This window comes from Cuculus canorus, chromosome 6 (assembly GCF_017976375.1).
Source record: "Cuculus canorus isolate bCucCan1 chromosome 6, bCucCan1.pri, whole genome shotgun sequence".
Lineage (NCBI taxonomy): Eukaryota > Metazoa > Chordata > Aves > Cuculiformes > Cuculidae > Cuculus > Cuculus canorus.
The window spans coordinates 21,430,632-21,454,048 of NC_071406.1; the positions used below are offsets into that span (position 1 = coordinate 21,430,632).

Sequence of the window (23,417 nt, forward strand, 5' to 3'; positions counted from 1 at the left end):
ATAGACAAGCATGACACAATATCGATAATCAATACCAAGGTGACAAAATGACAAAGAGTTCTATTAAATTCCCATTCACTTTAATGGCAGTATTTAGTGCTAAATGTTTTAGTGCTTAAAAGTTTGGCTTAGTTTCAGTTATTTCCCAAAACAACTGTATGGATTAGTGTCACTTATTCAACAGCACAATACACATGAAAAATTTATAGCCATTGTTTTCATTACCAGCTGAAAGAAGCCAACACGAACATTGTTTCCTTTCTTTTCTGATGACCTTCAAAAACAGAAAACATAAAATTATAAACTTGTATCTTAGTACACATTTCGTTCTATATGCAAAGATAGTACACAGAATTGAACTTAACTCACTTTTCACTTTTCTTCTCTATAGAAGTTTCTTCATACGTATAGAAGTTCCTAGCAAAAAGATAAGATTTTACTTTATTTTTTGTTATTCTCCTGGTTACTTATCTCAATTTACATTTTATTTGAGATATTTTGCCCAAAATTTTAAGAGAGTAGTTGTTTCTTTCAGATTTCTTTGGAATCAGTGATTTGATAGTTCTAAATTTAAGACGGGGACTAGAATGGAGGTTAAAATGATCTGGAGGTTTATGCTTTGTTTCATAAGCAGCTTGTCAAAAACACTGTTGCTTCAATGTTGATTGTGGGTTATTTGAGGTCAGTTAGAGAAAAACATACAATCCAGACTGTTTGCTAGTCCTTTCTTTAAGACAGAGAAATGTTGTGTTCTTATTCCCTGTTATACTGTCTGCGTGTTTGTATTGGCAGTAGAATCTCTCACCCTACCATACAGTTTTTTTTCAGTGCTCCCATAATGTGTTGCTATTCTGTACAATTAGTTGAAATCGAAAGGGGTAGTTGCACCTCATTTTGCTGCCATTATTTTATATTTTTAAAGTTTTCTATGAATGGTTTGATCTAACAGTACCTGTTGTATCAAATAACACAGTTAGAAAACAGCTTTCATTAAATACTAGATATTCTATAAATGCATCAATATGATCCAATGGCATTAACTTCTTTGAATATTCCTAGAAATTTTGATTGTTCTGTTTGTGTGCATAACTTACTCTGATTTCTTGAAGCCGTTGCCTGTTAGGGAAAATAAAGGCACAGTCTAGTTAATACTTATCGTTATAGCACATTATCTTCTGTAGATATGTGAAACAAAATCCCACGGGACCTGATCATTCCTGAATTATAAGCATTATTCCCACTGATACACCCAAGCAGGGACACAAACTGACATGGGTCCAAAAACTCCTCAGTAAGTCTATATCAATTTATGCCTGCTTATTCTTGAAGAAGTCATCTCAAATTTTCAATCCCCCAGAAGACAAAGTGCTTTTCACTAAATGCATTATTCAGGACTTTCACCAAAGCTCAACTCATTTTTGTTGCAAAACGTTTGCTAATATTCAAGTAGTTCTCTTGAACATTGTCTCATCAAGGAATACTACTCTACTGGCAGTTCATGCCTGACCCCTGAAAGGAGAAGCAGTAGCTCTTCACACTCGCCTTCCAACAACTTAGAGACTGCAAATCCTGTGGAAAAGATGCAGCTGTGTCCCTGGAGGGCAAGATGAACTTGTCACATGGATGTCTGTTCTTGGGATGCTTTCTAAGGAACCATAGTTTAGAGAAATAGAATTATACTACAAGATAGAATTAGGCTGCAGGGCAACTCCTTAGTCACCAGAACAGATCTGAATTTAACTCCCTTTGAAGAGATGTTGTTAAAGACAGCATACTCAAAGCATAGCTCATCTTGGCAGGGGCTTCAAAGAAGTGTCATCATAAGAACTGATGTAGAAAATATTTGCTGAGCATCACTTGGGATGACAATGAATAAAGAGCTGGGGTTATGGATACAGCACAATTTGGATAATCTAAGAGCACTGAGCATATGCACCCTGCTCATCTACGATGCACTTTGCAGCTCAGGTTCAGAACCATGGTATGCTTTTCAAGCAGTACCTTCCTTTCTTCACTTCTAGTACACAACACTGAGCATGCACAGGCCTGTCTCACAGAGCAAACACAGAGAAACTTTTCAGCACAGTTCACAGAGGGTGCAGAGAAGTCACTGCAACCACAAATTTTGCCTCCATCATTTTCCTACCCAAGTGAAGAAGTATTTTACTCTGCCTTCAGGATTTTGCATGTCCCAAGACAACAATGTTAAATGGAAGATATCTGAGTTTGGGACCGAGGGAACAGATGATTATATCTCCTTTTTGGTGTTAATAAGATAACTTTATTTGGCTTTAGCTAACAATGACTCCATTGGCTTTATTCTGCTCTGTTTGTTACCTGGGGATGTTAAAAAGAAAAGATTCTTTCAATGAGAACACGTGTATCCCAAGAATCCCAGACATTTTCTAGGAAGGTTCTAATTTATAAAATTATTATAACAAAGAATCACTTGTGTTAGAAAATCTTTGCGTTAGAAAAGAGTCAGTTGTCAAGGAAAGAGAAAAATCTATTTCCAGCTTTTTCAAGTCTGGCTAGTACCAGCTGTAGTGGTTTGAAAACATTCCTAGAAGATTCTCTAGGGTTTATCAGAAAAGTTAAGGTTTAGACAACCTCTGCAGGCTGGTAATGCAAAGTGTTTTGCATAAACAGAATGATTTGGCTCCTGGGAGGAGAATGAGAGGAACAAAAAAGTCTGGTGAAATAGCTTTCTGAGTCATGTCAATTTAGAGAGCAAAATAAGCACTCTCCAAAGGTGAAGAAACTCTAATCTGTGAACTTGAGGAGGGAAGCAAGAGTATATGAATGCTATTCAAGAGTGCGAGGAGCTGCAGGCCACCTCTTGTGGGCCAGCAGTTAAGCAGGAGGAGAATTTGGAATGATGTTACCTACGCTTACCTATGCTTAATTTGAAAGAAACAGATGAGTCACAGTTCACACAGCTACAATTGAAAAAGTAGAAAAAGAGGACAGAATACAGTTTTTATAGAAAAGGAAAAAAAAAATGTAAGAAAGATGAAAGAGTTTATTAATCCCAAAGGGGAAAAAGCTGTAGTAATTTTTGAATGTTTAAAAAAATATTAAAGAGGAATTAAGGCATTTAAGAATGTAATTTTACAATTTAAAAAAGGCACAGAATTGATGAAAAGCTGAAGAACATTGTCAAGAATTTGAGTTTTTACTGGTATTGTGAGAACACAGCGGAAGTTAAACCTAAGGAAATCTTGATTCATGTGATGAAAAATTATACACAAAAGTCTTCCAGCTAAAGTTGACTCTTAACTAGACCTACAGATGTGATGTTCAAGGGTTGCTCCAGAGAGAGCTAATTCTTACTAATATGTACAAAAAATTGTTATTGAAACAAACCTCACTGAAGATTACAGAGCAGAAGAGATCAATTAGCAGAATGCCAATAAGGTCTTAAAGCAATGAAGTTTGCTTTGGGAAAGGTGCTTTTGTAGTTCAACAACTACTCACTACATTAAGTATTTACAAGGAAAGTGAGAAACCAGAAGCAGACTCACTTAATAGGTGAAAAAAAGAAACAGACTGTGAAAAAAAAGGAATAGCTTTGGTCCCAATAAAAAGTCTTTTGCCAAAGTGACATAATAAGTAAAAAGCAACAAGTATGTAAGACAAACGAGCAGACAAAATACAACCCCCCAAAACAGCTAGATAAATCTGGGCAATCTGGGATTTCTAACTCAGTGGCTGGAAAAAAGGAACAGTTTTCTGTCCCAGAATTACAAGGACATTATTTTTTTATTCACTCCCCTTTGTCATCCTTCCTGCCCACTCTCCACCAACATTAGAGCCCACAGTGCCCCATCCATTGAAACTGCCTTTAGTTAGCAGCCTAAGTGAGAAGTTTTTAAAAGAAAACCAAAACAAAACACTGCAGGGAGGGGAGCAGAAAGATCTGCTTCTCTTCAGCATGCGGATGGCCGCCCATTCCAGCAGGATGCAGATTAGTGTGCTGGGGTAACAATATACTGGGGATTGAGCAGACTTTCAGAAAACATTCACATTGGTTTCTTTCCCATTGGTTTCTTTCCCATTGGTTTCTTAGAACTGGGGTTGCTGCAGCTGTGTTGCAGATTTTTAAATCAGCTGCAGAATCTAACGTGCCAACTTTGATTTTAAAAACACATTCCAGCTACTCAGGGAATAATTTCCTACCCTATGTTCTTACTAGCTCTAACAATAGATTTGAAGTTCCTAATAAAAAAAAAAAAAGACCTTTGAAACTGTTGAATAGGAGATTATCTAGTCTAGAAGAATAATTTCAGCAAAGGGAAAGAGCTTTGATGAGGCTGACTAAAACCAAAAGTAATTACCTGGCCAACACAGAGGGACAGAAAGTAAGAACATAACACTTTTTGCATATGAAGATCTTGTTGAGTTTCTAATGTCAGAGCAAAAAAAGCACATGCACTCTAACAGAACAGCTGCTTTTATGTTTGCAGGTATCAGTCTCTACAAAGACTACCACAATCAAGCCTTGGCTTAGTCCAAGCTTAAATTGAATACTCCAAATGTGTTCAGACTCCACTGTCAAGCCCACGGTTCTATGAGACATCTTATTACAGATAAAGATGGGAAGGAAATCCCAAACCCAAACAATGGATGACACTAGATTTGAAATACAGACTAAGCATCAGTTGGCAACTATCAAACTTTAAAAATGACACCAGATACCACAGATCAAGTTATACCTAGGACATTGTGCTGCTATATAGCAGAGAGGCTTGAAGAGGGCTCTCTTATGAAAAATCAGCCATAAGGTCTTAAAAAAGTTTGATTAATGTCTGGATGTATTCTGTCACTATTTCAAGTGAAATAAAAGGGCATAGTCTTTATCCCTATCCAGTCTGATTGTTCTAATAATACATCTAATGAATTAAAAAAAAAAACAAAAACAGAGAACCCAAGGTAAAAAAATTATCCCTCCCCATCAAGCTGTGTTTTGTTCAGAGCCCACTCAAAAGCACCTACTTGCTCCACTTAGACCACTCACCATCTACTTTATATGCTTTATAAAACAAAAAGCTGACTGAAGAATGAACTTCTTACCTTTGCCATCCAAGTCAAAAACATAGTTATCGTTCCCCAGCTTCTTGATGCTACGCAGAACAACAGGGTCAGCCATGATGATTAGTTACTTAAATCAGAAATCCTGAAGAGAAAGAGGAGAGGGAGCAGGAAAAAGTGTATCAGCATATGTTTGTCTGTGAATATATAACAGTATTACATTAAATTCCTGCTTACCTCAGTTTTGCCCTCATTAATGCGGGGCAATTCCACTGATTACAGCACAAGTTATAATAGAATATATGTCCCAGCCACAGTGAAACTACGGAGTAAAAGAACATCTCAGAGAAATGAGCCCAAGTCACCCTTCAGTGCAAGACCTCCTGCCCCACTGCAAACAGCCTGAATTAAAATAAAGAACTGGTTTTTGTGCAGGTGACATCCGTAGGTTATGGACTGAGATGTTAACATAACAGATCCTGTCTCAGTTATGAGGGAGCAGCTGGCAGGAGAGCTGCCTTGTGCCATCCTGGCTGGCAGTGGGCAGCGGGACCATGATGGGGAGCAGCCAGGTGACAAATGGGGTGGCCGGGGGAGTATCCCAGGGTCACACCAATATCTGTGGCATCACCACCACCAGCTGTACTCCCACAGCTTTCGGCTGGGACGAGTTACCCTGCAGACCTGCTTCTCTGGAGAGGCTTATTCCTTACTGGTCACACTGACGCACCAAGCAGACACCATACATGAGCAAGAATAAGGAGACAAAATTAACACCTTTTTGTTTTAGAAAGCACTTCTGAGAGACAAAACCTGCTGGTAGGGCTAGTTTGGGCCAGGCAGACCTGCCATCCAAGGTGGTACCTGGGGAAAACCTCTGCAAAAGCCCTCCTCAGAACATGGCCTTCATAAACAAAGCCATCTCCACCTTTGTTTAATGTAGTGCATCCCAAAGCATAGTTACAATACCTTATTCCAGTCTCTAAACATCAATATTTGTATGTATGTTTATTTGTATGTTTATACTTCTGTATAAATCTCTCATAACCTCTGATACATTCATATATCAATACTTTAACATCTTCTACACAAATAACAGACATATTTTATATAAAAGACACATTCCCAGAGATTATTTGTGCTACACCACCCAACCTCCCAGCCAGGTGAGTGTTTCCCTATTTAGCTCTCTAAAGGAACCACTTCTTTTCTGCTAATAGTATTAAATCTGCCCAACCCCTTTGTACTGGCAACAGCTGTGTGATTAGCTGCCATTCCTTACAAGTGCGAAGGGGTGAGAAGCAGTTTGCCTCTGAAATTACCAAAGGGTGAAGGAAATACACCCATTCCTAGATTGAAATGGAGCAACATAATAGGAACCAGTACAGTGGTTCAGGCTGTATGTGTGAATTTTAATAATATCACCTCCCATAAAGTCCCAACCTTTCATTTTTGTTACGTTTCCCTTCAAACTGCCTTTCAAGAACAGTTTACTCCCAGCCAAGCCCTTGTCTTTTTTAACCTTTTCTCCTGAATTTTACATGCACAACCCTAGCACATCCCTGAATCAGTAAGTCAGGCTGGAAAGACCAAAGTCTCTTGATTAATTCTAAACATCCAAGGCAAAGTTAATTTATTCATGTCTCATTTTAATGAATGTTTATCAAAGATGCCTGAAGAACTACAGAAGCAATTAGTGTTTCATTATCCTTATTGCTAAAATGTTTCATCCTAAAGTCTAGTTCTGAATCTTACTTGGTATAATTTAAGCACCTTACTTCTTGTACATTGCAACAAGGATATGGAATATAACAATTCATTTCCACCTTGTAAATCGGCTGTATGTATTTAAATAATACTAGAAAGGTTTCAGATGAATAAAGCAACTCATTCAAATTTCCTTTGTAAGGTGTAATTCCTAAATCTCTGACAACTTCCACTTGTCTCTTCCAGATTCTACCATATCTTCCTTGAAATAATGAATGCATAACAGCACAACAGCGCCAACTTTACCAACACAGAGCAAAGGATTTAACGGATTATATTCCTGTTGCAATCCAGTATGACATTTGTTTTTTTAACAGGAGTATCATATTGTTGATTCACATTCTGTTTGCAATCCACAGAAGCCACTCATTTTTTGCAAAAAATTTGCTACAGAGCCAGTTGCTTTACAAACTATATTTTCACTGTTGATTACTCCTGCCTGCAATTGTCCATTTAATAACCCCTGGCATACTTCAGCCCATTCTAAGTGTTTGTTGAAGGAATTTTGCTTTCTAGTCGTGTTCCAACATATCTGCTGTCTGTCCTCCCTGTCATGATCAAATTTAATAAGTGTATTCCTCATTGTGTAATCTACATCTCTATCATTATTACTGCATTATACCAGAAACAAGACAGACTTCTGCAGGGCTTCATTCAATGCATCAATTCAGTTGGACACTGGTTTATTGATTGCTACTCTATGGATGTAGTTTTTCTTGCTGAAAACTTTCTGGTGAGCAGAGATGGTTTATTCATCCACCAATCAGTAAATTCTGACCCACTTTCTGTGACCCAGATTCTCTCCTTAAGTAAATGTCTAAAGCCAAGTCACCACCGCAGTAGTGAAATGTTTGGCCAGGACTAGAATAGTCAAAACATAAAATCACAGGAGTTTTTATTCATCCCCATATAAAGTGAAGAAAATTACAATCTTAACTGTAATTTTTCCATTATCTCAGACAGATGGCAAATAGGCTGAACAAGTTACGGTACTTCCTTAGTTAAAGTCTCTACCATGTGCATATTTCGATGTTCTCTTTCTGCCTTTTCATGTAACAGAGAAAGCATGTAATACCTGCTTCCGACCAGAAAGGAAGGAAAGCATCATATACCTATCACTGTCTCACATGGGACCTATCTGCAAATCATTAAACTTAACTACAGCTGGATTTGCATCAAGCATATGGAAAAGGATTTAACAAGAGCTTAATTTCCGGCTGACATGATTCAGTTTATACTGAAATAAACATAGCTTCCCAAAAAGGCAAGCATATAATCCTGGCAGCTTTAGGTGCCTTGAGACTATGATTTCACAGAAGATGAGAGTGTTGACTTTCCCCAATTTGGGAAAAAATTCACTCACTTCTTCAATGAAAACACAAAGCTTATTCTGCTCCTTCCCTCCTATCTTTTGCTGTGCCTGATTGATTGAAATAGCCTGAAACAGAAGATTTCAAAAAACTGTTTGTTAGAATCAACCTAAAATTCCAGAAGTTTATTAAGAAAAAATGTGTTTCTCAGCCAGCTCATTTTTGACAGTTTTGTCAGTGATTCTCAAGACACTTTTTAATAAGTCAATTCAGTTGTGAGGTTGGAGCTACAGATCTGAAAACACAGACATTTTTGCTCTGTTTACAAAGAAGTTTGACAGTGGTAGCACAGGCTGGGGAGCCCTTCACAGGGATGTGGTTGTAAGGAAAATATAATTTAAAGATACAATTGGCCTAAGGCTGGACAGTTTTTTTACCTTAACTCTATGTTTTTAGGAAAGACATAGATAAAAAAGAAGAAGAAATTTCAAAGAAAGCCATCAGTGAGAGAAAAACAATCAAATCACAACGTTTGTATCTTTGTTAAAGTTTTTCAGATTTTTGTTTCAAATGCTTAAAACATCATTGGCAGAACTAACAACACCAAGAAGATACCAACTGCAAGCGTACACTCATATTTTCTTCTGCAGAAATCAGTTCACAACAATGGTAATTTTACTAGCAATTTGTCTTTAAACATAAAGCCGTCATTATCTTCTACTTCTAGTCCTAACTGCCTTGCACTGTTTAGCACACAATTAACAGAACTGTATAAATGAAGTTGAGCTAACAGACAAACTACTGATTTTACACTTAAATTAGTGTAATTGAAATGTCCCCTGGACTATGAAAACATGTTCTGCTGGAGTAAAGAAGTGATGTTCCTGCCTGTTCTGCTATCAAGATAAACGTAAAGGGCATTTTTTATACACATGTTCCAGCATCTTTAAAATACCGTCAGGGGAGGTTCAGGTTGGATATCAGAAAAAAATTCTTCACAGTAAGAGTCATTGGGTACTGGCAGAGGCTGCCCAGGGAGGGGGTGGAGTCGCCTTCCCTGGAGGTGTTAAGGAACGGGTGGATGAAGTGCTGAGGGACATGGTTTAGGGAGTGTTAGGAATGGTTGGACTCGATGATCCAATGGGTCCTTTCCAACCTAGTGATTCTGTGATTCTGTGATTCTGTGTAATACTTTGCAACTTCACGGAGTTTAAGCCTATCTAAATTAAGTGATATAAACCATTTGAACCATACTGCTGAATGTGGCTCCCAGTGAAAAGCTATGAAGTAGTTAAAAAACCATCCCCATTGCATTTCTGCTTCAGAAAGATAATGGATCATGTTATACTGCAAATTGACCAAGAAGGCAAAAGTAACGCAAAACCACTCTCTGCCTATTCTCTTTCAGCTATTTATCATTTGACTTTGCAATCATAACATCTATAAAAATTCTGTAAAGGAATATAAAAATCAATCTGTCCTTTAAATGCCAGTATAGAACATCATGCTGGGAATTCGTATTTCAGCGCTTATTCTGACATTGAATTATAACGCTATGAAATGTATTTTGCAACCAATATTTTTAAGCCTGAATGTTGATGCAATTTTGAATAATAGAAAAAGTGGGAAAAAAAACCCCTACAGTGACTTATAGACTTGAATAAGGATTCTAGTTATGAATACTTGCTAGAGCTAAACTTGCTGCAATTACGTCACTCTTCCAATAAATTGTGACTGTCCTATATTTTTTAAAGGAAATACATTTTTCCCATATTTTCTGTAGCTCAACACACCAAGCACTATCTGCATACTCTCCTGTTCTGCATGCATCATTCATTAGCTGATTTAAACAGTTTAATACAGCAGATTAGCATAGCAGATTAGCATGCTGTACTAGGATATTAAATAATCTTCCTCAGGGTCTGAATGTTTAATGGAGAATCACTTACAATATCTTGAAAATACTGTTGCTATTGTTTGCATTAAAAATCATTTAGATAACAGAAATCAGAGATAATAGAAGGCATTAGGTCATCCCATCTACCCCTGTGCGCAAAATACAAACTAGGGGCAGAGAATACCTCAGAAACTGCACTAAGGTGAACTAGCATTTTACTCTAACCAGTTAAGGTATGGCCGCTGGATTTTTGATAAATAAAAATTTTTAAGGAACGCAAAATACAGATTTAGACAACATTTCCTCGGAAAATGCTAGCAAAGGTACATATCCTATAGAATGAAGTAACATTAGGACCTGATCCAAAGTGCTTTGAAATATTTATCGAATCACATCTCCATTCCCATCAGATCTTTATTTAATACAAAGAGGGGAGGTGGGGGGAACGATGAAAATTGGCCCTGAAAGCACCATCCTTCATTTTTATTTAAAACAAGGTTCCTCAGATATTAATGATAGCATAGATAGAAAAAGACATTTTGCTTCAAAATGGAACTTGAAAGCCTTGTTCTTCAAACAGTTCTATTCAAAAAAGAAAACAAAACCACAAATCAAAACCACTAACTATGCAAAGGGCATTTAGCATTTAGTTTAAATTGTTCTGAAGGAAAAATATAGGTACCTTTTAGTTCAGAAGCTTTATCAGTTAACTCTTAAACATTAAACGTGATAGATTTGTAACTTACCTGTGGCTGTCAAAAATCATGTATCATAGAGCACATTACAAGGATCCTGTTCAATTAATCAGTGAAACACCCAATTTCACATTATGTTTTCATTATTGTAACCCATTTGTCAGCACTGAGTCTTTAAACTGGGCATTGGCTGTTTGCACCTGGGTCAATAACCACGCGGTCACAATGGTCACAGTTCATTGACATCTAATGGAGGGTTTAAATTTGACTAATGTAATCTCACAACATAAAGTCAGGGTACTTGGAAAGCAATTATACATGAGGATACCAGGAGGTTCTCTGGAAAAAAGGTGCCTACAATGAATGTACAGAGATTATTCTAGCATTATTTTATCAGCATGACTATAGAATTATTTCATTAGCCATGCAATAAATCAGTGTACACTACCACCCCTGCAATAAATAGCAACAGCAGCTGAATAATATGACAATCAGTTCAGCGATTAAACTAAACTCAGATTAAAAACCTGCTCAAAAGCTTTGTTTTCTAAACCGTAGCTTGTTCATATCCCTGTGGCTTGTACTATTTTACCATTCTTTCTTTAAAATTAAGATTTTAAAATCCAGTAGTAGTGAATTCTCATGGAGATGAGCCCTCCATGGAATTTTCAATAAGGGACATGGGTGAGGACAATGCTATAACCTCAGCCAATGTCACCACAGAGTTTAGAGGGAAATGACAAGCACAGATCGTTCCCCTCTGAAATGAGTTCTCACTACACAGAGCCCTGGCTGACAGGACAAGACAGAAAGGTAATGTGTATTAGCTCTCTTCAAGTCTTCTGCACTCTTAAATTTTCCATGATAAAGCTTCATGCACAAAAGTGCACCACAATTACATGTAGCTAAGCAGAACTCCATTATCATTGTTTAGCATCATTTCTGTGTCCACAGTAACAGCATAATCAAACACAAACCTGCTGTACTGTCCCATTTTCTCAACAAAAAGAACTCTATATCTATACTAATGCACACAGCATAGCTCTGAGAACAACATTGTCTGAGATAATGTCACAGCGCTAATCATCGTCCACTATGTAGAGCCAGAGATAAAAATGTAGTTACTTGTAGCAGAGGACACAAGAGTGGAAAGGCTGGAAGAAAAATTATATGGTGGAGCAGAATCCTGCTTTGCTTTGTTCTCTCCTCACAGCTTCTTCAAGAGCAACGTGGCGAAAGGTCGTGCGATGCCTTTGCTTTTCAAGGTATGAAGCAGAGCTCACACCTCGCATGCAAGGAAGTCCAGCCAGACAAGGCTTGGCTTGCCAGAGGCAGGATATAATTTTAACTTTACATAAATTACTGCAGTCTTTTCACTTTCAGACTTTGCTCATCTAAGCATTCAGAAAGTGTGGGCAGAGCTTGTTTCACACAACTAATGAAGCAGATGAAGGCAGTGATGAATCGGAGCTGAGACCGCAGGCTAACTTAGCGTTTTTGAAGGGCTCTGCTTCCTTCTAAACCTCCACTTCTCTCAACTCATGCTTACAAATAATCCTGAAGATTAATAAATTCTTAGCTGACTTTACAACATAGGCCATAAAATGAATCTTTGCTGAAAAAACATCTCTCTGTGTAGACCAAAGTGGAGAACATAAAGCACTCTGATTTGGAAAAAACTCCCATAGTCACCTTCCCCTTTTGCAGCTGCTAGTAGAAAAACTTGCCAAAACCAATTAAAGCTCACATGCTCTTTTGGCACAGGAGTCCTCAGCTTGAAGCTGTAATCTATAACCTATTAATCTTTATTCCAGTATTGACAACATCTACTAGGAGTAAGCAAATAAAATGCTTCCAAATCTTCCTAAAGATAGCCAGAAATTTTGCCCTGAATGCTCACTGCTATGGAGGAGTAGGTGGCCATGGTTTTCTACCGGGCAAATAGACTCCATCTGCCACTGCAGGCTGAGATTCCAGATGATCAGTTTGTTTCAGTAATTTGCGCTAAAGTCTGTACACAACTAAGCAGTCTGGACTTTCTTGCCTTACACAAGGCACTGAGCAGACAGCTCTTATATTTCATTAATTTATTTTTTAACTATTCATAGCCAAATTTATTCTGTAGCTAGCATAGAGTGGTTCTAGGCACAAAAAGCCAGACAGTGGATTTTTCACTTGAATGTAATTCCCATTTTAACTGTCCCACTTACAGTGACAGCACCTCAGAGTGTCAGAAGCGTAAGGCAGAGCTTGATATCATAATGCTTGATATCATAATGCTTGATATCATAATGATATTCTGCATAATGCTTTATCTTCTTGTTCTCTGATCCTTTGAAACCCTTTATTACTCCCGAGTTTTTTTGTTATTTTGCTCCACGTGATGTCACAATTTTTCCACCTAAATATTGCGAGAGTGTAAGTAAAGCGAACTCTAAAGAAAAGCAAGATACATCTCTCTTTTGGTACCCTGATTTAAGACAAGAAACATTTGAAATAAAGTAGACAGTTTGCAACTTGAATTATTAGGCAGATGACTTCCACATCTGTTCTTGGAGTGTCACTTGTTAAATACTGTTTATGAAATTCATCTAAAAAAATTATCACAGTTAATAAGGTATCTAGAGGACAAAACCAACAAAACTGAGCTGGCAGAGAACATGCTTCTCTGTGTGACTCCGATCAGCACGGAGACTGGAGGAACAGGAATCTGCAAGAAAGCTCAGTCCACACACACAGTTAGGGTGGCATGTACCTGTGTGCTGTGTCTTCATCCTTTTCTTGGCACCACAGCAGTTACACAAACATGAGTTAGCATTGACATTGTACAATGCGAAGTGAAATTTACAGTGAGGTTACTTATTTGGGATTTACAGTATTAAAAATAGAATTATATCAATCCCACGAGGTGTATATGTACACTATTTCCTTCAACCCAGCATGACTTTTGAAAAATTACTGTCCCTTCCAGAGATCTTTAGCAAGTTTCCTACACAGGAACCTCCTTTTTGCACCTAAGAGCAAGGCTTCCTCTTTTGATGGCTGAGTGTTATCATTTTTGCTGCAAGCAAAAAGCTGTTTGCTGACGAGAAGTCCATTTCCTTTTTTTGCAAAACTACATTTCTTCATATTGAAAAGGGGAATAGCAGATCATTTCCTTACAGTGAAGTGAAACCTTCTGGGCACAATGGGGACGTTTCTGTGACTTTCTCTTTTTATGGAAAGTAAAAAGTCTAAGCAGGTGATTGTAGGAAGAAGATATCTCCAGGTGTGAGGCTAACACAAAGAAAGGAACAAACTTTCTTCTCCCATGGTCAAATCATGATCAGAGACAATAAGTCATGGTATATTTATTTCTTGGTCACAAAACCACGCTGTGACCAAGAAATTTGCTGTGAACAAAACTGAAACTGCAAAATACCATCTGGAGTGTGTCCAGCAGGGAGGTAGGCAGCAAGGGACTTAGCACTGGTTACTTGCCTTGTTTCTATAGTTAGCCTCTCACCATATGCTATTGGAAATACCAGAAGCAGGACATGCACTTACTTATCCTGTTGATCCTACCCAAGTCTGGCAGCTGGTAAGGATTTTTTCTCCATTCTTAACAGTTGTGTAAGTAAAAATAGTAGAGATAGCAACAACACTTCTAAAAAAAACCCAAACCTGTACATTTTAAATGTTAACTATAACATCTATATCAAAATTAAGTGATGTAACATGTTAAAATTAAAAAATTATTTCAAAAAGACATGTCCAAGAGTGCCTGCCTGCCCCACCCTCCGGGCAGCCGCCCCACAGTCACTTTGCCTGTTCCTCTCAGAAGATGACACATCCATGTGAGCTACCTGTCCCCTGTGCTTCTGCTTTCCCAACAACTCTTGAATGCCATCGCTTTGTGGCTTCCGACTGAAGTTCTTTCTGGCTACAGAAAGAACACACTTTTTTCTTGATTAGCCCTTCGGTTTTGTTGTTTTTTTGGTTTCTGGTCCCTATAAAAATCAGAGGTAGATCTTTGCATTGCAAAGCCGGGGCACTGTGAGCAGGTGCTGGATAAGTCAGTCTCCCTTGCAGGCTGGAGTTGGAAATACAACCTGTACAAAGCACTCTGGCTGAAAACCTTGCAATTTCAGCGCTTTAAGAATTTGATAGAAAGTCCCACCAACCCACTGATTAAAATTCACAGGGACCAGAAGTTAACCCTGATTGTCCCAAGTCCCATGCTGACTGCCGTGGCAAAAGCAGACCTTTTCCCTCAGCCTTCCTACACTGGGTTTTGATTTTATATATTGATCACGTTACAGAGCAGGCCAAAACTCTGGTTTGTTTTTGTTAATTTACTAGTAATACTTTATATCTACTTTATAGTTGACATAGGGCACGATGAAACACAGTTCTGTCTCATTCTTTAGAGGGGCTCTTCTCAAATGTTTTCCATCCCTGGGCCGCCATGGCCAGACCCTGCTGAGGCTGAGGCATGCGTGAGGAGCAGCCGTCTGGCATGGCTGAGGGCAGGGGCAGGCAGGGGTGGGAGGACAAGTTGGCGTGAAAAAGGTGTCTTCATGCCAAGGAGGGCAAGTCTGCACACAGCCTCTGGGAGCACACCTGTCCCTGGCTCTGATGGGTAACAGACAGGGACTTACCAAACTGTCAGTCAGCTGCTGCCAAAGGAATATGGCAACTCCAGGCAGAGCAAGAAGTGTAATTGTGAGAACGGCAATTTTTAGAAGGATTGCAGGACAAGGAAAGCCAAATGCGGCATGGAGTCTGCAAACGGACCAGGAAATATAACATGAGGAGGGCAGTCACCTAATCACTTCTTCATACTTCCTTCACTGCTGATACTGCAGAGGAAGTTAAGTAACAATAACTAGTACCTCTGCACGGCAACTTTTGCAAAACCCCGGGTAACTTCCAGCCACCAGAATTCTTATTTCACCAGCATACATATTTATATAAACAACCACCATGAGCTGCCACAGGGCTTGCAATAAAAATGGAGATACATTGAACTTCCCATGTCAGAGCAAAGCAATGCAACTTGCAGAAATTAAAAGTAGTGTTCCTGTTCCTATTACGATGTTAAGAACCTGTCAAGTGTTTGTAATTACTTTTCAAATTAATTTTTTCCAGAGCAGAAGTTGGTAATAGTAAATGCAACTTCATTGTATCTCACCCTGCCAAGATGGATTGTCTGTAAGCAGTCGCTAGAAACATCTGAACTCCTTTAAGTCTATTTATAATTATTTTTTGGTCAATTGCATTAGGCATCTCCTGTTTTCCAGGTCATGAGTGCTCCTGAAAAAGTATAACTAGACTGTTTTCTTTAAGTGGAATTTCATCAGTCATCAATAGTTACTTATAAATTCACTGTTAAGTCGGTTGGAGTATAATCTCAGATATGCAGACTCTTCCTAAACATATTTCACAGTATCGATGTTGCCACACTGCCTGAGCTTTGCTCTGGCAGATAAAGTGCTCCGACCTGCACCTTCCTTCCCAGGCTCAGGGACCACACGCACAGTCCCACAGCCTAGCTGGTGGGAATGTATTTCTTGAGAGGCAAAGAGGCAGTACTTAACTGCCCTCTTTGTTGAGAGTTTGGTACTGACAACTATAGGTCTTAGTAAGACAAAGTAAACAATTTTTCCTGTCTAGCATTGCTTAAGTATCCACAGCACCAAGAAAGATTCTGGGTCCTGCTGTTCTTGCTTGAACTCTTGTTGCCAGCTCTCCCCAGTCTTAATTCTCTAATTTTCTATGAACTGACACTAACTTAAGACATTTCAGTTGGTTTCCATGCAAATATTTCATTTTTGCTACTCTCTTCTAGTCAGCGTTTCTCCCAGATGTGCTCAATGGGAGCTTACTAACCTGGCAGCCATAGCCTTGTATGCATTATTCATTGTAACCAGTTCTCATTTCTGCTCAGGGAAGGATTGTTGTTTGTTTTAGCACAAGGAGACCGATGCTCTGAATTGTGCCTGCTTCTCTGAAAAGCTGCAGCTAGACAACTCAAGAAAAGAAGAAAAAAAGTCAATCAATCATCAGTCCTTTAAAAACTAGCAGCTTTTTTTTTTTTTTCCAGAAGAACATGCCCAGAAGACTTCAGTAAAAATGCTTTCCTATGCATTACTCTTTCTTGGCATTGCCTCTCTATGGTGGTAATGGAGGGCAATTTCTCCAAATTTTTATTGCCCTCTTGGTTTGTCACTGATTTTCTACGGTCTCACCCAGTTCAATTATTCTGGCATACTAGGTGAAAACTTGCTTCCTGACCTTCTTTTTTTCCCTGCAAGTCTCTGGGGACTTCTCAATAATGCTGGAATTATAGGGCCACCAGCTCCTACAGACTGGCTGGATATTGAGCATTTCAGACAACCAATTGAACTTAACTTAATTGTACTCATAAATGTTACAATAAATATGCTTCCCTTGATAAAAAAAGCAAAGGGAAGGATAATAAATGTATCCAGTATTGGAGGTTGCCTAGCATTCAGTGGTAGAGGCTATTTTCCTTCAAAGTTTGGGGTGGAAGGATTTAATTACAGCTTAAGGTATAACACTCACTATGAGGAAAGACTTTTGTTTTTTCCATAAGGCTCATATACTAACTAAAAACTGGCACATGCAGAATAGAAGGTTTCTTCTATTCTAGAAGGTTTCTTCTATTCTTCTATCAGAAAAGAAGATTTACTGTTCTGGCACTTGGTATAAAATTGAAAAACACCGGACACTTAGGACTAAGTCTTCTTAAAAGTGTCTTTGATCAACATAGATTATGCCACTTTTGACGACTAAGGTACAAAGCTTGCTCGGCACACAAGTTGTCCTCAAGTATTACTGTGGCATAGTTTTTAGTCTTATAGATCCATGACTAACCTATCTTAGTGTGCACAGAGGCCTTATTGCAAGGAAAATTCCACCCAAGGGAACTGAGACATATTGGCAAGATAAATGTCATTTTCCTAATTTAAAAGTGCTCCTAGAAATTTACAGCAGCTGCCCAGTCAGAAAAAAAATCCATAGCATGAGTTATTGCATAGTAGTAACTTTTGTCTAAGCTTTGTTCTTTAAAGTATCTTTGCTTAATTACACCAAACATCAGAGAGATCTAGAGAGCACAGCAAACCAGTCCTGGGGACCACCGTGGCTTCTTTTTATAACACAGACAAGGAGCAATATACACTGCCATTTTACATACCAAGGCACTAAAAAGGAGCTGACAGATATCAGATGGGGCCAGAAGGAACCGTAACAATCTGGAGCATCAGCCAGAGCTCGTGATTCCCTGAGACGTGCAAAATGGCTCTACATACCTGCATTTCCCTGCCCATGGCAGAAGGGTTTGAACTAGATGATCTTTAAAGTCCCTTCCAACCCCAACTATTCTATGATTCTGTGGTTTAGGCAACCAGTCAGCCCTGCAGACGAGTCAGTTAACTAATGAGCCATTGCAAGGTGAAGTAACATGGCAAACACACTATGGCAGCCACTGCGCTGTCACTGCCCAAGCACGTTCTCACTCTGTAGAAGCAGGCAAGACAGTTCATCCCTCTTTCTTTTAGCGAAAACACGCTGAAAATTCACAGTATTTGTGTGCTGGTGTGCCATGTAAGGACAGAAATAAGAGTGTTATTATGGAAGAAAATCCCACAGCACTAATAACAATGCCTAATGCGATTAAATCATTGCACTGACTTTGCAGGAGAGATATGAAAGCTTTTGGAGTTAAGGTTTGTTGTATTCAACCTGGACTGTTCAAAACACCATTAACCAATCCAGCAAAGATTATGAAAGAGAAGGAGTTTATTTGGAATATGCTCCTCTCTGACATTATAAAGCAATATGGAGAGGAGTATTTTCAGAAAGGTGAGGCAATTTCCAGACATTTGTATCAAAACAAGCAAACTCCCAAACAGAAAACCTTCTATCCGATGATATAATCAATGTGCTCAATGTGTTTTTCTGTCATTATTGTTTGTTTATTTAGTAATCAGATAGGGATCAATCCCCTTTGCTTCTGCTACCCCCAGTGCTGATGCAGCCATTCAGGAACTGTCTGACAGACACCTGCTAAGCCTGCTTGAACAGCGGATGCTTATCTTTTGACACTTGGACTTTTCTTGTCCCCCAGATTTCTTCTTTCATTTGTGTTTCACAACTTTCAACAAAGCGATTTCCTTACAAGAGACTTATCTACAACTACAGCATTTCTGTATCACTTTGCCACTTACATAGTTACATCTATTCTAAGCTGCTGTCAATCTGGTTGTCTGTCCCAAGACCATATAAAGCTCAGGTTTGCCATGACTGTTCCACAATTAAGGGTAACTGGACCATTCTTCAGGTCAAGTCAACAATATTACAAAGTCATTACAGATGGGGGCTTGGTCCTCAGAAAATGCTACAAATTCATATGTAGGGAAGAAGAAGAAATAACAATTCTTTGGTGAAATTGCACAGATCAGCATCATAGGAAGAGTTAAAAGTCACCTAAATGATCTTCTTTTTTTGAGCTTCACAGATGCAGAAAAGAAAGAAAAGCTGACCAAGATCTGTCTTAACAAGGATATTTCACCAGTTGCTCAGTGCCTGGACCATGCCCTAACAGGCCTCCACCCACGTGCCCATTACGTTGTTTTGCAGGATGCCAAGTTGCTTTGGAATCCCCTCTCAAGAATGCCAGCAGCGGAACAGGGTAGAGCTTGCAGCTTGCCATGCAAAGTAAATATTTACCAATATATCCCCCATCACCGACAGGACCGATTCTATAAGATCTGTCCTTTATATCAACATGATACAAACTATATATGAAATACAAACACATTCCCTGTACCTATAAGAAATATATCTGTTTCTCCATTATCTGCTAAAAAAAAATGATGTTATTTCATTTTTAAAGTGTAAACCAGAAAGAACGAAGCAACTATTAAACTTTCAGGAATTACTGTGATTTTTTAGTTTCTCCACCTTTAAGGTGCTCAGTTTGAGAAAGCTTGAAGGCTCCAGTTTTCACAAAGATCCATAAGACAAAAATATCCCAGAAAAATATGGAATGGGGCTTTAAGTCCCTACAGCAAGAAGAGTTCAGCTATCTCAGGCAAAGGAGGGAATGGTAACATGCCCTTCCTCTGGGAGAAGTGAACTTTTGCAATATAATCTAAGAAGGACACAAAATTCTCTGCCTGAAATTGCTTGCTTTAGCAGTGCTCCTATTCAATTTGAGGCCAAATGAAGTGTGGTTGGCTTTAGTGGAGTCATTTAATTTTTACCTCAGTTATCTGAAAAATTTATTCCTTCTAGAGTAGGTTTGAGGTGAATACCTCTAAACTGGCTACGCTTAGTGACATATTGATGGCATTCCTGTAGTAGATTTGATTTTAAAACCAATTTCCTGTCAATAAAAGTGACAGAAAACCAAATTTTCTTTATTTAACATTTAATCTGAAGGCTGCTGTGTGGCTTCTGGTGAGCTAGTAACTTCCCCATCCCAATCTGCATGAGCTTTTAGATTTCTTGGGAAGAAATCAGTCCACCCCAGTCAGTGAAATTCTTGGCTCCTGCAGAGCAGGCAGCATCGGGCGTGAGGGATGTGAATCTTGCTCTCTGAACTTAGCAGACAGCCCTGGTGACACTTCACACAGAGCCTTTCCAGAAGCTAAAGCTTTTTTCCCATCACCAGGATTAGTCAGCCAAAAGTGATTAAGGAAACAAAGAAAGTATGACATAGCACCGCCTACTCTGATCCTTTTATTTAGAAATTACACTTTAGCTGGTTTAATTCAGACCCTGTCAGACCAGAAGCATACTGTTAGTTGCTGGGAGCCCCTAGCACTGTAAAGGTTAACATGTAAAGGAAAATGCAAACAGAATTTGGGACAGAGCACAGTAGCTGTAAAAATATTATTTCGATTAGAAGTGCAGGAAAAACACCAGCTGTTCAATGTATTCCTTCTCACTGTACGGAGGGCCAGATTCTGCTGGCATTTTCTCTCCTGGAACCATATGCCTCATTTACTCAGACATCAGCAACAAAAGCTGGTGACTTCTGGAAAAGAGCAAACCACAATGTACTCTGCTATGGTTATCAAAATCTGTGCTGCTCACAAGGTAGGTGAATATTTAGACATATGTTTTTAGGGACCAGACAGGACTTGTTCAGGAGTCCTATCTGTCCTATCACACCCATGGCTTCCACAAGGTCAGAACACCCTGGGGGGACAGCACCTGTGGGACCTGGCTTCAGTTACCTTGTTAAAGCCAGCACACAAAAGTGTGTTTCAAAACCTTCGCTTGTCCAGCAGGAATGACATTGGCTTCTTGCTTTTTACTTGAGAACCATATTTCCTTCCCAGTGTTGGGTGTCAAGCAGGGTAACATTCCCACACCATTCCTAGGAGTCAGGGATCTCATTATGAGATATATCTAAGGGGTCAATGGGAAATCAGATGGTCATGCGCTCCTTCCTGCAGATGAAAAACTGTCATATGCCAAACTCTCCAAGGGAAAGTTATATATGGAGCTCAGATTTTGCTTTTGTGGTTTCTCTTCCATTACGTTCCCTCAAGTGCTGTGTCCTGAGCAAGTCAGAGTTTCCCCTGTGAAAAGGGAATGTATTGGAAAAATTCACCAACTCAATGTTTTCCAAGATGCTAAGCAGAATAGCAGAATCTATTCATCTTTCTGAATTATTTCCTACAGTTCAAAAGCAGTTTGCTGAGAAAAAAAAATCAGCAGTAGAGAAATTCCTTTTATGATTTTCTGTCCTACATTTGTGTGGCAAAGTATCGCCACCTACAATAGCAGGACTCCTGACACAACACTGCTATAGAAATATTCCCCTGCGACAGGTTTTGCACAGTGGCAGAGTGCTGTTTTGTGATTATTTCAACTATGCTGTAGAGCCTATCATTTGAATCAGAATAGACAGGATGAGGCAGGCCAAGCACGCAAGTCTGCTGGGCTTGTATGGGAAAGGAAATCTCCACCAGCCACCTGCTAATTCCCCAAGTCTCCAGCAAGCTGACTGCTCCAAGAGGGCTGAAAGTGCAGTAACAACCAGTACGGTGGCTGAGGATGGTGTGGCACTCAGAGTGGCAAAAGAAGCAAGAATTTCCAGGTTCAAGCCAAAATGAGCAGGGAGACAAACTAGAGGGAGAAGAGCTGCCCACCAAGCACAGGATAAACTAACAACTCTGCAGATCCTGGCAAGCAGTAGACAGAAAAGGGTCACCAGCCAGTTTGGGATGGGCTATCACTGCCGTGGTCCACTGCACTGAACAGGGCCAGATCAGTTCCAGGTCCATCCTACCACCTTGCTTGGTTTCTCCACTTTTAGTTTCCTCCCCATTCAGTTAGTTTCAAATCAGTTTTCACAAAAGCTTATTCATAGATCCTTCTCTTGAAAATGGTCTTTGCCCAGGCCTTCTCACTTACAAGGAGCGGCTGAGAGAGCTGGGGTTGTTTAGCCTGAAGAAGAGGAGGCTGAGGGGAGACTTTATTACTCTCTACAACTACCTGAAAGGAGGTTGTGGAGAGGAGGGAGCTGGCCTCTTCTCCCAAGTGACAGAGGACAGGACTAGAGGGAATGGCCTGAAGCTCCGTCAGGGGAGGTTCAGGTTGGACATCAGAAAAGAATTCTTCACAGTAAGAGTCATTGGGCACTGGCAGAGGCTGCCCAGGGAAGTGGTCGAGTCACCTTCCCTGGAGGTGTTTAAGGAACGGGTGGATGAAGTGCTTAGGGACATGGTTTAGGGAGTGTTAGGAATGGTTGGACTCGATGATCCAATGGGTCCTTTCCAACCTTGTGATTCTGTGATTCTGCAGCATCCAGCACTGTACAGTGCTGTGAATGCGGAGGTGTGAAGAGTGGGGAAGAGGAGTTCTGCTTACCTGTTTAAACAACAGCACTCAGAGCTCAATCAGAATGCCTGCCAAACTCTGGGCTAGGTAGCAAATAAACAAGCAGCCTACCAGTCATATGTTAGACTCTTTTCTCATGCAAACTTCAGAGCTTTTGTTCGCACAGCCTGTAGAATCTGAGCCTTTACTTCACAGAATAATAAAATCATTAAGGTTGGAAAAGACCTCCAAGATCATCAAGTCCAACCAGCAAGTCCAACTCAATACCACCATGTCTACTAAACTATGTCCCAAAGTGCCATGTCTCCGTGCTTTTTTAACATCCCCAGGGATGGTTACTCCACCACTTCCCTGGGCGGCCTGTTCCAATGCTTCACCACTCTTTTAGTAATGAAATTTTTCCTGATTTCCAAACTAAACCTCCCCTGGGGCAACTTCAGTACATTTCCACTTGTCCTATCACTAGTCACATAGGAGAACAGACCAACATCCACAGCAGTACAACCTCCCTTCAGGTAGCTGTAGAGGGTCATAAGCCTCAGCCTCCTCATCTCCAGACTAAAGAGTCACCGTTCCCTCAGCCACTCCTCATAAGACGTTCTCTAGACTCTTCATCAGCTTTGTTGCCCTTCTCTGGACATTCTTCAGCACCTCAATGACTTTCTTGTAGTGAAGGCCCCAAAACTGAACACAGTATTGAAGGTTTGGCCTCACCAGCACCGAGTACAGGGGGACAATTGCTTCCCTCATACTGCTGGCCACACTATTTAATAGAAACCAGGAAGCTACTGGCTTCCTTGGCCACCTGGGCACACTGCTGATTCATGTTCAGCTGGCTGTCAACAACACGCCCAG

General features: G+C 39.7%; 2 protein-coding genes across 4 annotated transcripts in view; one reads left to right on the forward strand and one right to left on the reverse strand.

Annotated features, from left to right (window-relative positions):
* The window catches only part of ABCB11 (ATP binding cassette subfamily B member 11), a 49,208-nt gene extending 38,336 nt beyond the window's left edge, over positions 1-10,872 (reverse strand). For all 3 annotated transcript variants that reach the window (XM_009555563.2, XM_054070469.1, XM_054070471.1), the window contains exons 1-5: positions 10,752-10,872; positions 5,074-5,176; positions 1,095-1,116; positions 370-417; positions 226-274 (exon numbers count right to left, since the gene is read on the reverse strand). In XM_009555563.2, coding sequence (XP_009553858.2) covers positions 226-274; positions 370-417; positions 1,095-1,116; positions 5,074-5,149 — 195 coding nt within the window. In that variant the 5' untranslated portion in view covers positions 5,150-5,176; positions 10,752-10,872. The remainder of the gene's footprint in view (positions 1-225; positions 275-369; positions 418-1,094; positions 1,117-5,073; positions 5,177-10,751) is intronic.
* On the forward strand, positions 5,586-19,700 carry LOC104054618 (dehydrogenase/reductase SDR family member 9-like). Its single transcript, XM_054069771.1, has 5 exons — positions 5,586-5,746; positions 16,997-17,254; positions 18,406-18,569; positions 19,225-19,398; positions 19,678-19,700. The coding sequence occupies exons 1-5, from the start codon at positions 5,586-5,588 to the stop codon at positions 19,698-19,700; spliced, it is 780 nt and encodes a 259-aa protein (XP_053925746.1).
* The last annotated feature ends 3,717 nt before the right edge of the window (positions 19,701-23,417 follow it).

Excerpts from the sequence above, each read along its gene's own strand:
- LOC104054618 (XM_054069771.1), top strand. The coding sequence starts at position 5,586 with ATGATGGGGAGCAGCCAGGTGACAAATGGGGTGGCCGGGGGAGTATCC. Across the intron at positions 18,570-19,224 it reads AGAGGAGTATTTTCAGAAAG|ATGCAGAAAAGAAAGAAAAG; the intron begins GTGAGGCAATTT and ends TGAGCTTCACAG. Across the intron at positions 19,399-19,677 it reads AATGCCAGCAGCGGAACAGG|GTGCTCAGTTTGAGAAAGCT; the intron begins GTAGAGCTTGCA and ends TCCACCTTTAAG.